General features: G+C 38.8%; 1 protein-coding gene across 2 annotated transcripts in view; it reads left to right on the plus strand.

The window, feature by feature from the left end:
* Positions 1–15,495, plus strand: part of ulk2 (unc-51 like autophagy activating kinase 2) — a 114,296-nt gene that overhangs the window by 50,671 nt on the left and 48,130 nt on the right. For both annotated transcript variants that reach the window (XM_060848390.1, XM_060848391.1), the window contains exons 6-10: positions 309–482; positions 7,968–8,041; positions 9,853–9,954; positions 10,948–11,006; positions 11,983–12,065. In XM_060848390.1, coding sequence (XP_060704373.1) covers positions 309–482; positions 7,968–8,041; positions 9,853–9,954; positions 10,948–11,006; positions 11,983–12,065 — 492 coding nt within the window. The remainder of the gene's footprint in view (positions 1–308; positions 483–7,967; positions 8,042–9,852; positions 9,955–10,947; positions 11,007–11,982; positions 12,066–15,495) is intronic.

Raw genomic sequence — 15,495 nt, forward strand, 5'->3', positions numbered from 1 at the left:
TGTGGCTTGTCCTCCATGTTTTCAGCATTCTGCTTGAATTTGCTTTCCAGCACATCTGATACATTGTTCTTTTTCAAAAATCTCATAAACCGTCCACAGATATAGAATTGCACTGCAGTCACGTAGTGCCTCTGGTTTCAGAGATTTTAGAAGAGCATGAATATCCAGATACATTTATGTTGTGTGCTCTTCCATGGCTTTGGTTTTTGTATTATAACAGGCCACTTAAACCTGCAATGTAATGCTTTTAACAAGGACCTGTTTTTTTCCCTCAGATTTTGAAATAACTAATCCTTTGTTTTGAATAGCTAAAGGGACACTTAGTGAAGACACCATTAGAGTCTTTCTTCAGCAGATTGCAGCTGCTATGCGAATACTTCACAACAAAGGAATAATCCATCGGGATCTGAAACCACAGAATATTCTACTATCTTATGTCAGCCGGAAAAAATCTCATATGAATGGAATTCGTGTCAAAATAGGTAAATCTGAATGTGTTGATAGCAAAGTCAATTTTATGCAAAGCATTACTTTGAGGTTGCAGTGAACCCTCATGCTTTTGAGCAGTGGGAGATAGCCACACATTTCCCACGAATAAAAATTTCTCTCAAACCGCTAATTCAGCAGATGGTGTTATTTCCAATGAGTGAATAGAGTCATAGAGATGTACAGCACGGAAACAGACCCTTTCGTCCAACTCATCCATGCCGACCAGATATCCCAACCAAATCTAGTCCCATTTGCTAGTGCCCGGCCCGTATCCCTCCAAATCCTTCCTATTCATAGACCTATCCAGATACCGTTTAAACGTTGTAGTTGTACTAGCCTCCACCACTTCCTCTGGCAGCTCATCCCATACATGTACCACCCTATGCATGAACAAGTTGCCCCTGAGGTCTCTTTTATGTCTTTCCCCTCACATCCGAAACCTATGCCCTCTAGTTCTGGACTTTCCACCCCAAGGATAAGACTTTGCCTATTTATCCTCTCCATGCCCTTCATGATTTTATAAACCTCCGTAAGGTCACACCTCCGCCTCTGACGCTCCAGGGAAAACAGCCCCAGCTTATTCAACCTCTCTGTATAGCTTAAATCCTCCAAACTTGGCAACATCCTTGGAAATCTTTTCTGAACCCTTTCAAGTTTCACAACATCCTTCCGATAACAAGGAGACCAGAATTACACGCAATATTCCAACAGTGGTCTAACCAATGTCCTGTACAGCCGCAACATGACCCCTCAACACACTGACCAATAAAGGAAAGCATACCGAAAGCCGCCTTCACTATCCTATCTACCTGTGACTCCACTTTCAAGGAGCTATGAACCTGCACTCCAAGATTTTTTTGTTCAGCAACACTCCCTAGGTCCTTACCATTAAGTGTATAAGTCCTGCTAAGATTTGCTTTCCCAAAATGCAGCACCTCACATTTATCTAAACTAAATTCCATCTGCCACTTCACAGCCCATTGGCCCATCTGATCAAGATCTCGTTGTAATCTGAGGTAAACTTCTTCACTGTCCATTACATCTCCAATTTTGGTGTCATCTGCAGACTTACTAACTGTACCTCTTATGCTTACATCCAAATCATTTATATGAATGATGAAAAGTAGTGGACCCAGCACTGATCCTTGTGGCACTCCACTGGTCACAGGTCTCCAGTCTGGAAAACAACCCTCCACCACCACCCTCTGTCTTCTACCTTTTGAAGCAGCTTGGTATCTAAATGGCTAGTTCTCCCTGTATTCATGGAGATCTAACCTTGCTAACCAGGCTCTCATGGGGAACTTTATTGAACGCCTTACTGAATGTATCACATTCACCACTCGGCCCTCATCAATCCTCTTTGTTACTTCTTCAAAAAACTCAATCAAGTTGGTGAGATTTGATTTCCCACGCATGAAACCATGTTGATTATTCCTAATCAGTCCTTGCCTTTCCAAATACATGTTAATTTTGTCTCTCAGGATTCCCTCCAACGACTTGCCCACAACCGATGTCAGGCTCAGTGGTCTGTAGTTCCCTGGCTTGTCCGAACCACACTTCTTCAACAGTGGCACCACGTTAGCTAACCTTTAGTCTTCCGACACCTCACCTATGATGGTCGATGATACAAGTATTTCAGCAAGGGGCCCAACAATCACTTCCCTAGCTGCCCAGAGTTCTAGGGTACACCTGATCTAGTTCTGGAGATTTATCTACTTTTATGCGTTTCAAGGCATCCAACACTTCCTCCTCTGTAATATGGACATTTTTCAAGATATCACCATCTATTTCCCTACATTCTATATTTTACCATGTCCTTTTCCACAGTAATACTAATGCAAAATACTTGTTTAGTATCTCTCCCATCTCGTGCGACTTCACACAAAGGCCACCTTGCTGATCGTTGAAGGGCCCTATTCTCTCCCTGGTTAACCTTTTGTCCTTTAATGTATTTATAAAAACACTTTGGATTTTACTTAATTCTATTTGCCAAAACAATCTCATATCCCCGAATTGTCCTCCTGATTGCTCTCTTAAATATACTCCTATTGCCTTTATACTCTTCTCAGGATTCATTCGATCTATCTTGCCTATACCTGACATCCGCTTTTTTCTTTTTCTTAATCAAGCCCTCAGTTTTTTTTTTAGCCATCCAGCATTCCCTATAACTACCAACCTTTCCTAACAGGAGTGTCTCATCTCATTTCTGAAGGCTTTCCATTTTCCAGCCATCCCTTTACCTGCGAGCATCCACCCCCAATAAGCTTTTGAAAGTTCTTGCCTAATACTGTTGAAATTGGCCTTTCTCCAATTTAGAACTTCAACTGTTAGATCTGGTCTGTCATTTTCCATCGCTATTTTAAATCTAATAGAATTATGATCGCTGGCCCCAAAGTGCTTCCCTATTGACACAGCAGTCACCTGCCCTGCCTTATTTCCCAAGAGTAGGTCAAATTTTGCATCTTCTCTCGGAGGTACATCCACATACTGAATCAGAAAATTTTCTTGTGCATACTTAACAAATTCCTCTCCATCTAAACCCTTAACATTATGGCTATCCCAGTCTGTTTGGAAATTAAAATCATTTACCATAACCACTCTATTATTGTTACAGATAATTGAGATCACCTTACAAATTTGTTTTTTAATTTTCGTCTGACTATTGGGGGGGTCTATAATACAATCCCAATAAGGTGATCATCCCTTTCTTTTATTTGAGTTGAACTCAGAAATCTTTCCTGGATCTATTTCCAGGAATATCCTCCCTCAGTACAGCTGTAATGCTATTCCTTATCAAAGACACCACTCCCCCTCTCTCTTGCCTCCCTTTCTATTCTACCTACAGCATTTGTATCCTGGAACATTAAGCCGCCAGTCCTGTCCATCCCTGAGCCACATTTCTGTAATTGCTATGATATTGCAGTCCCATGTTCCTAACTATGTCCTGAGTTCATCTGCCTTCCCTGTGAGGCCCCTTGCATTGAAATAAATACAGTTTAAACCTTGTTTTCTGCTTTGTCCCTGTCTGTCCTGACTGTTTGACTCACTTCCTTTCTCAATTGTACCTGACTCAGATTGATCATTTTCCTCACTATCTCCCTGGGCCCCACTTCCCCCACCTTACTAGTTTAAATCCTCCTGAGCAGCTCTAGCAGATCTCCTGCCAGTATATTAGTCCCCTTCCAATTTCGATGCAATCCGTCCTCTTTGTACGGGTCATTTCTGCCCCAGAAGAGCTTCCAATGATCCAAAAATGTGAATCCTTCTCCCATACACCAGCTCCTCAGCCATGCGTTCATCTGCTCTATCCTCCTGTTCCTATCCTCACTAGCTCGCAGCACTGGGAGTAATCCAGATATTATTACTGTAGGGGACCTCTTTTTTTAAGTTCATGCCTAACTCTCAATATTCTCCCTTCAGAATTTCATCTTTTTGCCTTCCTGTGTCATTGGTTCCACTGTGTACAATGACCTCCTGCTAGTCCCTCTTCCCCTTGCGAACATTCTGCACCCTCTGAGACATCCTTGATCCTGGCCCAGGGAGGCAGCACACTATTCTGATTTTTTGCTGCTGGCCAAAGAAACATTTGTTTGTGCCTCTGACTAAAGAGTCTCCTAACACAATTGATCTTTTGGAAACCGACGTAGCCCTCGTTGCAATAGAGCTAGTCTCGATACCAGAAACGTGGCTGTTTCTGCTACATTCCCCAGAAAATCCATCATCCCCTACATTTTTTAAAACCGCTTACTTGTTTGAAATCGGTATAGCCACAGAAGACTCCTGCACTACCTGCCTACCTGTCTTACCTTTCCCTGAGTTAACCATCTATGTGACTGTATCCACAAATTTTCTCCCTTCCTATATGTAACTGCCATTCATCACATCCCCTTGCTCTTGTAAGTTCCTCGATGCTTTTACCTGATCCATTCGATCTGATAGGATTCACAACCAACAGCATTTATTGCAGGTATAATCCTCAGTAACATGTAAACTCCCACATCTGAAGAGCACATCACTCTACTAAAGGTCATTTTTGCTTCTTTTAATCTGCAGACCCAAAAATCACACTCTTATTCCTCTCCAAAAAACTAACTTAATACTTATGGCTTATATTTTTAAATTTAATGAAGATACATATCTTAATAAAACATATAATCAAGAAAGAACCCTTTCTATTCACTACTACAGATTTACTGTAAGGACACACTTAAAAATATTCACTTTTCTATGGTGATCTCTGTCTCTCTCTATCTCTCTCTCCCTCACACCATGTGCTGCCTTTCTCCGTCCCTCTTCCTTTTAAAACTCCTCTTGTTTTAGATTTTTCTTTCTTCAAAGTTCCAAAACACTGCAACAGCATATGAAACAGTAATTGCTCCTTCTGGAATTCAACGAACTCACCTCCAACTCCTAAAATACCTCAAAAAAGGAGCAACCTGTTACAGCCTCAACCTTTTCATGTCCTCCATCTTGGATTCCCCAGAATAAGCCCTCAAGTAACCTTAAATGGGCCGATAAAAGAAATACAAATTGTCAGCTTAAACTGAGCTGAGTTTTTTCAGCTTAATGGCTAGAATAGTTCAATTCAAGGGCCAAAAATGGAACACAGGCTATAGTGTGGACTCTTCAGGCGTTTAGTGAAATCACAATCTGGCACACCACCGTCATGAAATCTCACTTTCAATTCACTTTTAGGGATGTAAGGAATAGGAAAAGGAGGAGGTCATTTGGGACCTTGAACCTTCTGTCATCCTACTAGATCACAGTTCATCATTAACCTCTGGGTGTTTTTCCATGCTATCCACATATCTCTTCATAAATGTAATGTCTAGACCTTTATAGATCCATCCCTGAGATATACTCAATGATCAAGTTTTCTGACAATTAATAAGTGAGTGAAAAAGCTGTTCCTCATCTTAAGGCAAAATAGTCTCATTCTTATTGAGAGTCTGTGTCCCTTCGTGCTCCCTTGCCAGAGAGAGCCTCCTTCCTGCATGCACCATCTCAAAAATGTGTACTCTTTGTTATGATTCTTGCTTCTGTTATTACTGACAGGTTTGATCCCAGTCTGATATCTGGCTTGATGGATCATATTTTGTTTGTTCAATTTTAACAAAGTGGTCTTTGGCGAAGTGTGACCCTCCACATTCGGATTTAGCAATTAAACAGAAGTTTATTACATAAATATCCAATAGAATAAATTAAATTGGTTAGTTATAACAGCAGTTTAAGGGTTTTGACATTTAGAATACCATACAATTCTATTAATCCTAAAAGCACACCTTTAAAATATTCTCAAAGAGAAAAATCTTTTCATGTCCAAAGAGTTAATTTTAAAGGTGATTTTGATTCTCTGTTTTGAGAATCTGATAGTCTCTCTTGATGTCAGCAAATACCTGAGCTTGGACTTTCTCAACTTCAAGTACCCATGCAAGACTTTAAGTAAACACTTCTGGTCTAAAACCTTTAAACTAAATTCCTTGACACAGGTAACTGTTTTAAAGTTGCCTCCCTTTCTCAACAGTAATGTTTTACATATCCAGCCTCAACCAACCTGTTCAAACTTAAAGTAAAAAAGGTTTATCCAATATGTGAGTGTTTTCCCTAAGCCCCCAAAACTTCCATATGTTCCATCTGAAAGCCTAATGCCCTACACTGTTTACTTTGTTCCCTGATGTGAACAAATCCATTTACTGTCTAGGAATTCTCTGTCTAATAATGTGATTTAAAATAAATTATGCTACAGAAATAATTGCAAGTTGATGATTAAACCCTGTCAGACAAACTGGTGCTACAAGTTCAAAATTCAAAAATCCCCAAAACAAATGATATTAAAATGTATATAAACACACCGTAACATTATAGCTTCAAATGTTGATGCTGAATTAGAGGACATGATTAAATAAGATCTTTACACCATGGAGCAATATCTACTTGTGTTACGTTGAAAGGAAATTAGCACTAGCAGCAATAGAATGCTCCCGTTTGCGTCAGTGTTTCTGACCCAGTGGCAAGAATCCTACTAATGATTGCTATCCAGTGACTCTTGCTGGAAGGTGTGTGAATGTCTGGTGACTGCAGAATTGCTTAGCTCTGACAGCCTAACAACTTTCCAAAACTCAACATCCAGATTCTCATGTGACAAATTCTCCCTGAGCCAAAAGCTGGCACCAGAGGAGCTGTCAAGAGTCGGGACCTTCAGGAGAAGAGAGGAGTTTGTTTTCTTTTCAAATTAAAATATATTTCAAAGTGACAACAGATGCCATAGCACCTAATTTGGGATATGCTTCTTCATGTGGCAGATGGGTTTTATAAGACTGTTCTCTCTCAAACTTGGCCCAAGACCTTTATTTACTGTTGCTTTGCACATTCTCCATGGAAGTTCCAAGAATTCTTGTATCTTGGTTGAGTAATTCTGAGAACATAGGTTATTTACAACTTTGCTGAAAGGCAAGCATGAATGTACGAAGGATATAAACAACGATGTTGTGCTTATTAGAGAGCAGCCAGTGTCATACTTTGTTTACCAAGTAATCGCTGTCCACATGCACAAACTAAAATAACTGCTCCATGATTCAAGAGTTCGAAATTAACCACAAATTATGTGTTACTTGGTATCTCAAAGTATTAAAATTAAAACATCTACTTCAAAGGGCTTGTTTTTAAATTTGGATTTTTTTTTAATGTTGCCTTTGCCAATGTAGTCAGCCAAATAGATGCATAAGATCAAATGACCTGGTTTCTTAATGTGCCACTCAATTCCTGAACAGATTTCAATAATGCTTCTTTAGATGTGCAGTTTTGTTGATGCTGCAAACAAACACACCAGTCAGTAATGGAAGTAGGTCACTCACCCACTTGAGCCCATTCTGCCATTCATATAACAACATTTGCAAAGGTCTGTCGTTAGTTTATTATGTATTTTTAAAGCTATTTTTCTATATTTTGGTCATATTTCTTGCACTTTACAAGTGGTAAATACAACAAATTGAATTCATTTGAAAAGTGTTTTGAGTCAGTTGCCAAGGGTTGTTACGACCATGTTTTAACCTCTTGTCTCCAGTGTAGGAGATTTATTACCTGTTTCTCAATACCGATTCTTTTGAGCTACTCAGAGACTTTGTTGCATTGGCAGCAATGTTTTCTCTGAATTAATTATTATGATGGTGCTTTGCTTCAGTTGCAGCCCTGTTTTAGTGAGACACAGTAAGAACTTTGGCAGTATTTCCTGCTTCAGTATTTTTCTTAGGGCCAATCACTTTGCTTCTTGGTGTAAGTTCTGTGAGCAAAATTACTTCTGAATATGACTGTATAGTAATTTACTGGAATTCAGTGGCAAAAGCTTCAAAATATTTTAGATGAAATGAGAAGCAATATAATTGCAACTATTTTCTGGGAATGGGTTTTCCTTAGTCAGATATTGTGGAAAAGTCAAATGGTTCACATTATTGAAAGTGTTTCCTTATATTTCCCCACAGCTGACTTTGGCTTTGCCCGGTATTTACAGAGTAATATGATGGCTGCCACTCTTTGTGGGTCCCCCATGTACATGGTGAGTGAACTATCAGCTTTTTACCAAGTGGGATGGACATTTGAGGAATTCTGTGTACTCATACTTGCTATCTGTTATTGCATGTATTGTATCCCCACCTTTTAGATACCTGTAAATACAATTCTGATAGATGGGTTGTTTAAATACAGATTTGTCTAAGATTGTGGTTGATGACCATGATATGGAAGCAAAATTAGGCCATTCAGCCCATCAAGTCTGGTCTGCCATTCAGTCATGGCTGATTTGTTTCTGAACCCCATTTGCCTGTTTTCTCCACGTAACCCTTGGTCTCCATCCTAATCAAGAACCTCTCTCTGTCTCGAATGCACTCAATGACTTGGCCTCCACAGCCCTCTGTGGCAATGGCTGCCACAGATTCACTACCTTCTGCCTGAAAAATTCATCCTCATCTCAGTTCACTCCGAGGCTGTGCCCTCAGATTTTGGTCTCTCCTACTCGTGGAAATATCATCTCCACAGCCATTGTGTGCAGGTCTTTCCGTATTCTGTAAGTTTCAATGAGACACCCCCCACATCCCTCTAAACTCCTTTGAGTATAGACCCAGAGTCCTTTACCACTCGTCATAGGTGTAGGAAGGCAAATAAGCAAATTTATATGGTGGACAAGGTTGAAGTCAAATTAAATCTGTATGGGTCTTACAAACTCCTTGATTAGAATACTGTTTTGCATATCTAGACACAGAAAGCAAGAAAATGAGGGGGTTAATATATAGTAAACCCAATTTGAACACTATAAATTTATAATAAAGCTGCATTTTTGATAGCTTGTCTTAGTTTTCCATCATGTTCTCCTCAACTCTGTTGCCCTCTGCTGCCCCCCCTCCGCCAAAACCACCATTCTCCCAGCTCTCCCCCGACTTCTGTCGGCTCCCCCTCTCTGTACGTACGTGTACGTGTATACACACACACACGCACTAATGTTGCTAGTTGTATGTAGGAGGGTTGCAGCTGCTCAAACCACTTAGTTTTAAACAAAGTAGAGTTTATTCGCAAAAGTACCAAATGAAGCACAAACAAAAGAGAATAGAACAACGAGTAACTTATCCTATCCAAACCCCAACATCTCATCCCAACTTAATGATGCTGTTTCAAATACTTGCAATCCCCATATACGCTCTTTGGCACAAAAGGGAAAAATCAAACACTGGATTTTACAGGAGAGAGAGATGGCAGTATGGAACACCTTCTTCCATGGAGCTCTTCCTTGGATCACCAGCCTCAAACTGCCTGCTTTCAAGGAACAGCCAGACTGCTTAAAAACCAAACTCAACCAGAGAAAAGCTGAGCTGGCAGAATTGGTCGCTCCTCTTTCATTGTACAAGTGTTTCTTGTTAAATACGTGAAAGCCTTTGTTAGTTACTGTCAAATAGGCTCTAAATCCCATCCAAGCCAGACATTTTGGAATTGCTGCTTTTACGACATTTCTGAAACAAAGCCAAGGGCAGCATAACCTTATTAAAGAAGGAGCACCGTCACACTCTCTCTCTCTGCCTCAGTCTCTCTTGCATAGGGTCACAATTAGCTGAGAGATTGCTCACTGAAAGCTTAAAATTCCTGGGAGTTTCTCACGGAGTCGGTGCATCTGGGCATCCTAAAGGGTCCCAACATATTTTCGGTGATATGTTCTGTCTCCAACTGCCAGAGACCAGGTGATCTGGGGGATGAAAATAATTGAAGAGTGTGAAACTATACCGCGCATTTTAAAGACATAAATAAAACTACATTGGGGACTGAAGTAAAACTTAATGGCTTTATCTTCTATTGTACTGTTGGTTTTATTTTTGGTTTCAGGCACCTGAGGTCATTATGTCGCAACATTATGATGCCAAGGCAGACCTCTGGAGTATAGGCACAGTAATCTTTCAGTGTCTTGTTGGAAGGCCTCCTTTCCAGGTAGATGTTGAGTGAATTTTTTTTTAAAACAGAATAATCAAAGGTAAATCCTGAGATAATTTGGTTTTATTATATTCAAATGGTGCAGCAATATAATGGACATAGGTATGAAAACAGACTCAAGGTTGTACAAATTAAGAAGAGAAATATGTTCTGAAGAAGGGGTACTCGTCACGTCAAAATGTTGGCTCTGCTTTCTCTGCAGAAATGCTCCTAGACTTGCTGAGTTTCTCCAGCAATTTCTGTTTTTGTTCGAGGAATATTATGTAGTTTTACACATTTACATAAATAATACTTCACAACGCTTTGTCCTGAGAGAATTGGATATTTGCAGTGAAGTTGGTCGAGATTAAACTGTATTGAAATTCATTTGTTAATACTACAATTGCACTTACCAAGCTGACAGGTAAACAAGTGTATCCTAAGCTTTTGGCAAACAACCTTGCATATGGAGTTAATTAGGTGGGTATAGCTTTTAGGGATTGAGAGCAGAAATAATATTTTAATAGAATTCGTACACATGCTTATCTTGATTTTTCTAATTTCTTTCTCTTTGAAGAACTTTGCTTCTTGGATGTATGCAAGTTGTTCTAAATTTTGAATCCTGTATAACATGGATTGTATGAGATACTTTTAGCAATGTACTTGTCCACATGGATGTAATCTTCAGGATCCATTAGAAAGGTTGAATGTTACAGATTGCCATGCACACATAATAAGGAAAACATTCTGTTTAAAAAAAATCCATGCACCAGCCTCAACATTAACATTCATAAGTTTATTATGACATCAGAATTAGGTCACGTTCACTGAACTAATGACTGTCTTTATCTTTGCAATGTCTCTACAGTTCAGTGTTTTAGAATATAGAATTTGAAATGTGTGACATTTGACTTAATGCTTACACCCACATGGCAATTTCTGAATGACTATTGTTCTCTCAAGTAACTGGGCCAACATCTAATTTATATTTGAAATCTCTTTTTGTTGTAGGCTAACAGCCCACAAGATTTAAGGCTCTTCTATGAAAAGAACAAGACTTTAGTGCCCAAGTGAGTGTTTACCTACTTGGTCAAACCTGGATCCCTTGGGTTCTTTCTTGACTAGTTTGCCGTGAGGAAGCTTAGCAAGAGCCTTGTTTAAAGTCCATATAGATCACATCAAATGCTGTCCCACATTTTAACATCAAGAGTTAGTCGATTTTTGTGTCCAGGACTGTTGCTCAGAATATACAATTCAGTTCTTGAACTGTCAAAAAAGAAAGATGTTGTAAGAAAGAAACATTTTAGATCATCATGTTTTGAGATTGCTGCTGTTAATTTAGTATTGTCAAGCTCAGAATTACATTGTATATATGCAGCAAATAGGAGTTATTTTATTATTGCATTATTGTCCTTTTAAGCAATTTGCTTAAGGTGTTGGAGCTTAGAAATTGAATCCTTGCATTTTGTGCATTGTTGCTACTGACACTAATGGATCTGTTATAAAACTGCTGCATGTGTGGTGAGAATTCTTTCTCTATAACTTTAATAACATACCTAACTCTGACTTGAGAAGCGTACACTATGCCGAAGTGCTGAATTGTTTTCTGATTTCCCGTATCATCTGCCCTCTTGATATCTTTCCAAACAAGCTTGCTAATTTGGACCAGATTTTAGACAGATCTGTGGTTTGAAGCTAAACTTCTCACATGGAACCATAGGCCATTGATGCCAAGTGTAGACCCTTCAATCCTATCACTTACCCTGACTACTTTTGACTGGAAATTATTGCAGTTTCATGTGTTGATTTACTAATGCCAAGGAATGTCAACTTAGTAAATATGGAGAAAGCAAAATTTTGAATTATTGACTAATAAACTGGGCAAATAGACCAGAGAATATGCAGCAAGTCCATGTATTTTGATGAGCTTCAGTCATGCTTTATTTTTCTCACCTTAGTATTAAAGCTTGGTTTTTATTATTCTGTCTTTCATTGCCGCTTTGTGTTTTGACTTGTACCGGTGATGGCACCGCATTTATTAAACAGCATCCCGAGCGAAACTTCCAGTCACCTGGGTGGCCTATTGCTTGGCTTGCTTCAGAGAAACCAGAAAGACCGAATGGATTTTGGTGAGTTATTTGTTTTATTTCCCTTATTTAACATGCTATGATCGGTTTTATATCTGCATTGAGCTGTAATTACCTTCGCCTCAGCCCATCTGCTGCTGAGTTAGGCCAAAGTGCTTTTTTTTTTCAAATCTGTGCACGTGACTGTTCTAGTGCTATCATGCTGGCTTCACTTGACCCCACCCAAAGCAATGCTGCTCATATTTCAGCTTGCACAAAATCCTGTTCACTGATCTTCTGTTGTTTGCTGGCCTAAAATGGCTCCTGATTCAGCCATGCGTCAACTTCAATATCTCATGACTGCTGCAGGTTGCTCCATAGTTCTTGCCGGTCCCAACTTTGTAATCTCCTTTACCTCCACAACTCTCAGATCTCTGAACTCCTCCCAATTCTGGTCTCATATGCACTACCAATAGTCATTGCACCAGCATTAGTAGACAAGCTTTTAGCCGTGTGGTCCATAAACTTTGGATTTCCCATTCTAAACCTCTGTCTTTTCTCCAACTTTCTATTAAGATATTACTTAAAATGTAACTGTTTAACCAAGCTTTTGGTTACATGTCCTAATATTAAAAGTGAGCATTCATGTGACAAATTTAGCATAGTTAAACTTCCTAAGAGGCTTTATCAAGCAAAATTTATTTTTCAAGTCACATGAGATGTAAGGCCAGGTGATGAAAGATCTGTCTGTAGGTAGTTCTGAAAGGAATTTATAAAGGAGACTGGAGCATCTTGGGAGGTTAAAACCCTAGATAGTTTGGAGGTGAAAGTTCTATCAAATTAACATCGTGTGGTACATCATGAAGTGTGGTTCATGCACTTAGAATCCAGCTACTCATGATACTGGACAAATCAGATTCCAGAATGAAACCTGACTTGATTAGTCAAATTTGCAGTTTGTTACTGTGGTGGTTAATAGCTGAACGTATTCACAACGCTAACAGTGTTTTTAAACAAAATAACACAACTTTATTGCACAAAAGATTTTTTAAAAAGGGCTGTTTTATATGTTATAGTTTGAAAAAGATTAACATAACCAGCAAAACAAAGTTTCAGTCTTCTCCCCACCAATATCTTTTCAAGATACTGAGTCATTGTGAAGTGCAGCAAGCTTTTTATTAGCTGACACCCTTGGGACCACAAATGTGCCAATTGATCAAATATTCCGATTGATTATCTGGACCTCTTAAGCAATGTAAAAACATACGCCAAGTAATAAAAACGTAATGCAGGGGTATACATGTAACTCAGCAGAAATCACTTAAATAATAACGTAAACAAAACTTTAGGCAGACAGCCTTCTCAGTCACATCCTTAACTAACTACTTGGACATTGTAATAATATAGCAAACTGCCGGTATTTCAGGGGTAACATTTTTGCTAGTTTATTAGGTGTTAGTTAAAACAATACTTGCTGTATTTGGTTAATTACTGACTCTTCCAGTTTTGATGGCCTTGACCCCTGTTTAAAATTCTGAGGGCCTAGATTCCTTTTCAGTTATGTTGGTCTAGAGCTGGTTCTGTTGGCTTAAATGGTGTTTTATTTTTGATAGATTGAAATACCAATCTCTCATTCTTTTGAGGCTTCACACAACCACTTTGCCTAGGGTGTACTGTTTCCTCTGAACTAAAAACCTAATTCTGAATTGTAAACTCTATCTGTTTTCTCTATGTCATGAGACTGTGCATTGTAAATACTTCAACCAACATCTCAGGGATATTTAACGAGTCTCGTTCCTTCTGGAAGTGATGTCTTTAGTTCAGTATTCCACACAGCTTTCTGACATTTTTTTAAAAAAGTACTTTCACAGAGTTGAAACTGCGCATCTAATTCATTACTACCTTGAAATCTAAATTCTCAAAAGATGTATATTTTGCACCTTTATCCTATTTACGTATTTTGCCCTCAAAGGAAAAATGAAAAGGTTTATTGAAGGGGCATTTCTTTTCTATCAAAATTCTTCCTGATCATTTTCTACTTTACATTAACAGTAATAATACAGATTTAACAATAATATAGTAATAATTTTTTAAAGAATTCTGAAGTTCTACTCCATCCAACTATTTTGACCACATTAGTTGTTTTCATAATATTTCTTTTGACAAACTGTGCTATTTTATGTGAATCACCTGTAAGTTGTATGGTAGCATTAAATTGTATGTTGTATTAAACTTCAACAAACTAGTCATTTATAATTTTATACTGGAATCTCTCCAAATAAACAAAGGTTTCTGGTCTGTATAAAAAACAATCTCTTCAGATTTGTTAGATGTGCAAACTTCACATTGATATGGAGCCAAGCTAAGCTTGGTGTTTCTTTCTCCACAGTTGAGTATTTCTACTCTCATGCATTTAATTTTATGGAAAAATGACTGTCCATTCAATCCCCATCTTGTCTTTCTGTAAGAACACTGTGCTAGCACTAATGTCACAGATATTAACAGTCAGTTAAAATGGCTTCTCATATTTCAATGCTGCTAAACTTGGCATGGAAATCATCACAGCTTTCAAATCGTAAAAGGTACCTTTTTTCCATTCAAATTACTTGTCTTTCTTTCCATATACTTTTCATTGCTCTTTTCTCTTTTTGCCCCAATTGAAGATTTTTATTTCTCATACTCTGTTTTCTCTAACTTAAGTTTTTTTCATTTCTGACCAAATCTTAGCTAATTCGAGCAGCGAATCTCCATTTCAGGGTCCCCGCTTTTTAAAATCAAGTACTAGCAAATCACTTTGAGTGATTTTAAAGGCTCATCTTTACGTGATCTTGCTTTTATTTCTACCTCTAACCAATCTACTAACATTTTCAGGTTAGCCTTAGTCAAAGATTTCACATGATCCAGTTATGTCTTCTGTTCCGAGAAATGTCTTTGCAGCATTGGCTGGACTTTCAAGATGACTCAATATAATAGTCACAGACATGTACAGCACAGAAACTGACCCTTCGGTCCAAAATGGTGCCGGCCAGATATCCGACATTAATCTATTCCCATTTCCCACCCTTGGTCCATATTTCTCTAAACCCTTCCTATTCCATTACCTATCCAGATGCTTTTTAAATCTTGTAATTTTACTGGTCTCTACCACTTCCGCTGGCAGCTCATTCCATACACACTCCATCCTCTGCGTGGAAACATTGTTCCATAGGCCCATTTTAAGTCTTTCCCCTTTTGCCTGTGCCTGCTAGTTTTGAACTCCCCGATCCTGGGAAAAGTCTTGGCTCATCACCCTATCCATGGCCCTCATGATTTTATAAACCTCCATAAGGACACCCCTCAGCCTCTGACCTTTCCAGGGTAAACTGCCCCAGTCTATTCAGCCTCTTCCTATAACCCAAACCCTCCAACTATGGCAGCATCCTTGTAAATACTTTCTGAACCCTTTCAAGTTTCATAACACCCTTCCTATAGGGGTGAGACCAGAACTACACAC

This window comes from Hemiscyllium ocellatum, chromosome 31 (assembly GCF_020745735.1).
Source record: "Hemiscyllium ocellatum isolate sHemOce1 chromosome 31, sHemOce1.pat.X.cur, whole genome shotgun sequence".
NCBI lineage: Eukaryota > Metazoa > Chordata > Chondrichthyes > Orectolobiformes > Hemiscylliidae > Hemiscyllium > Hemiscyllium ocellatum.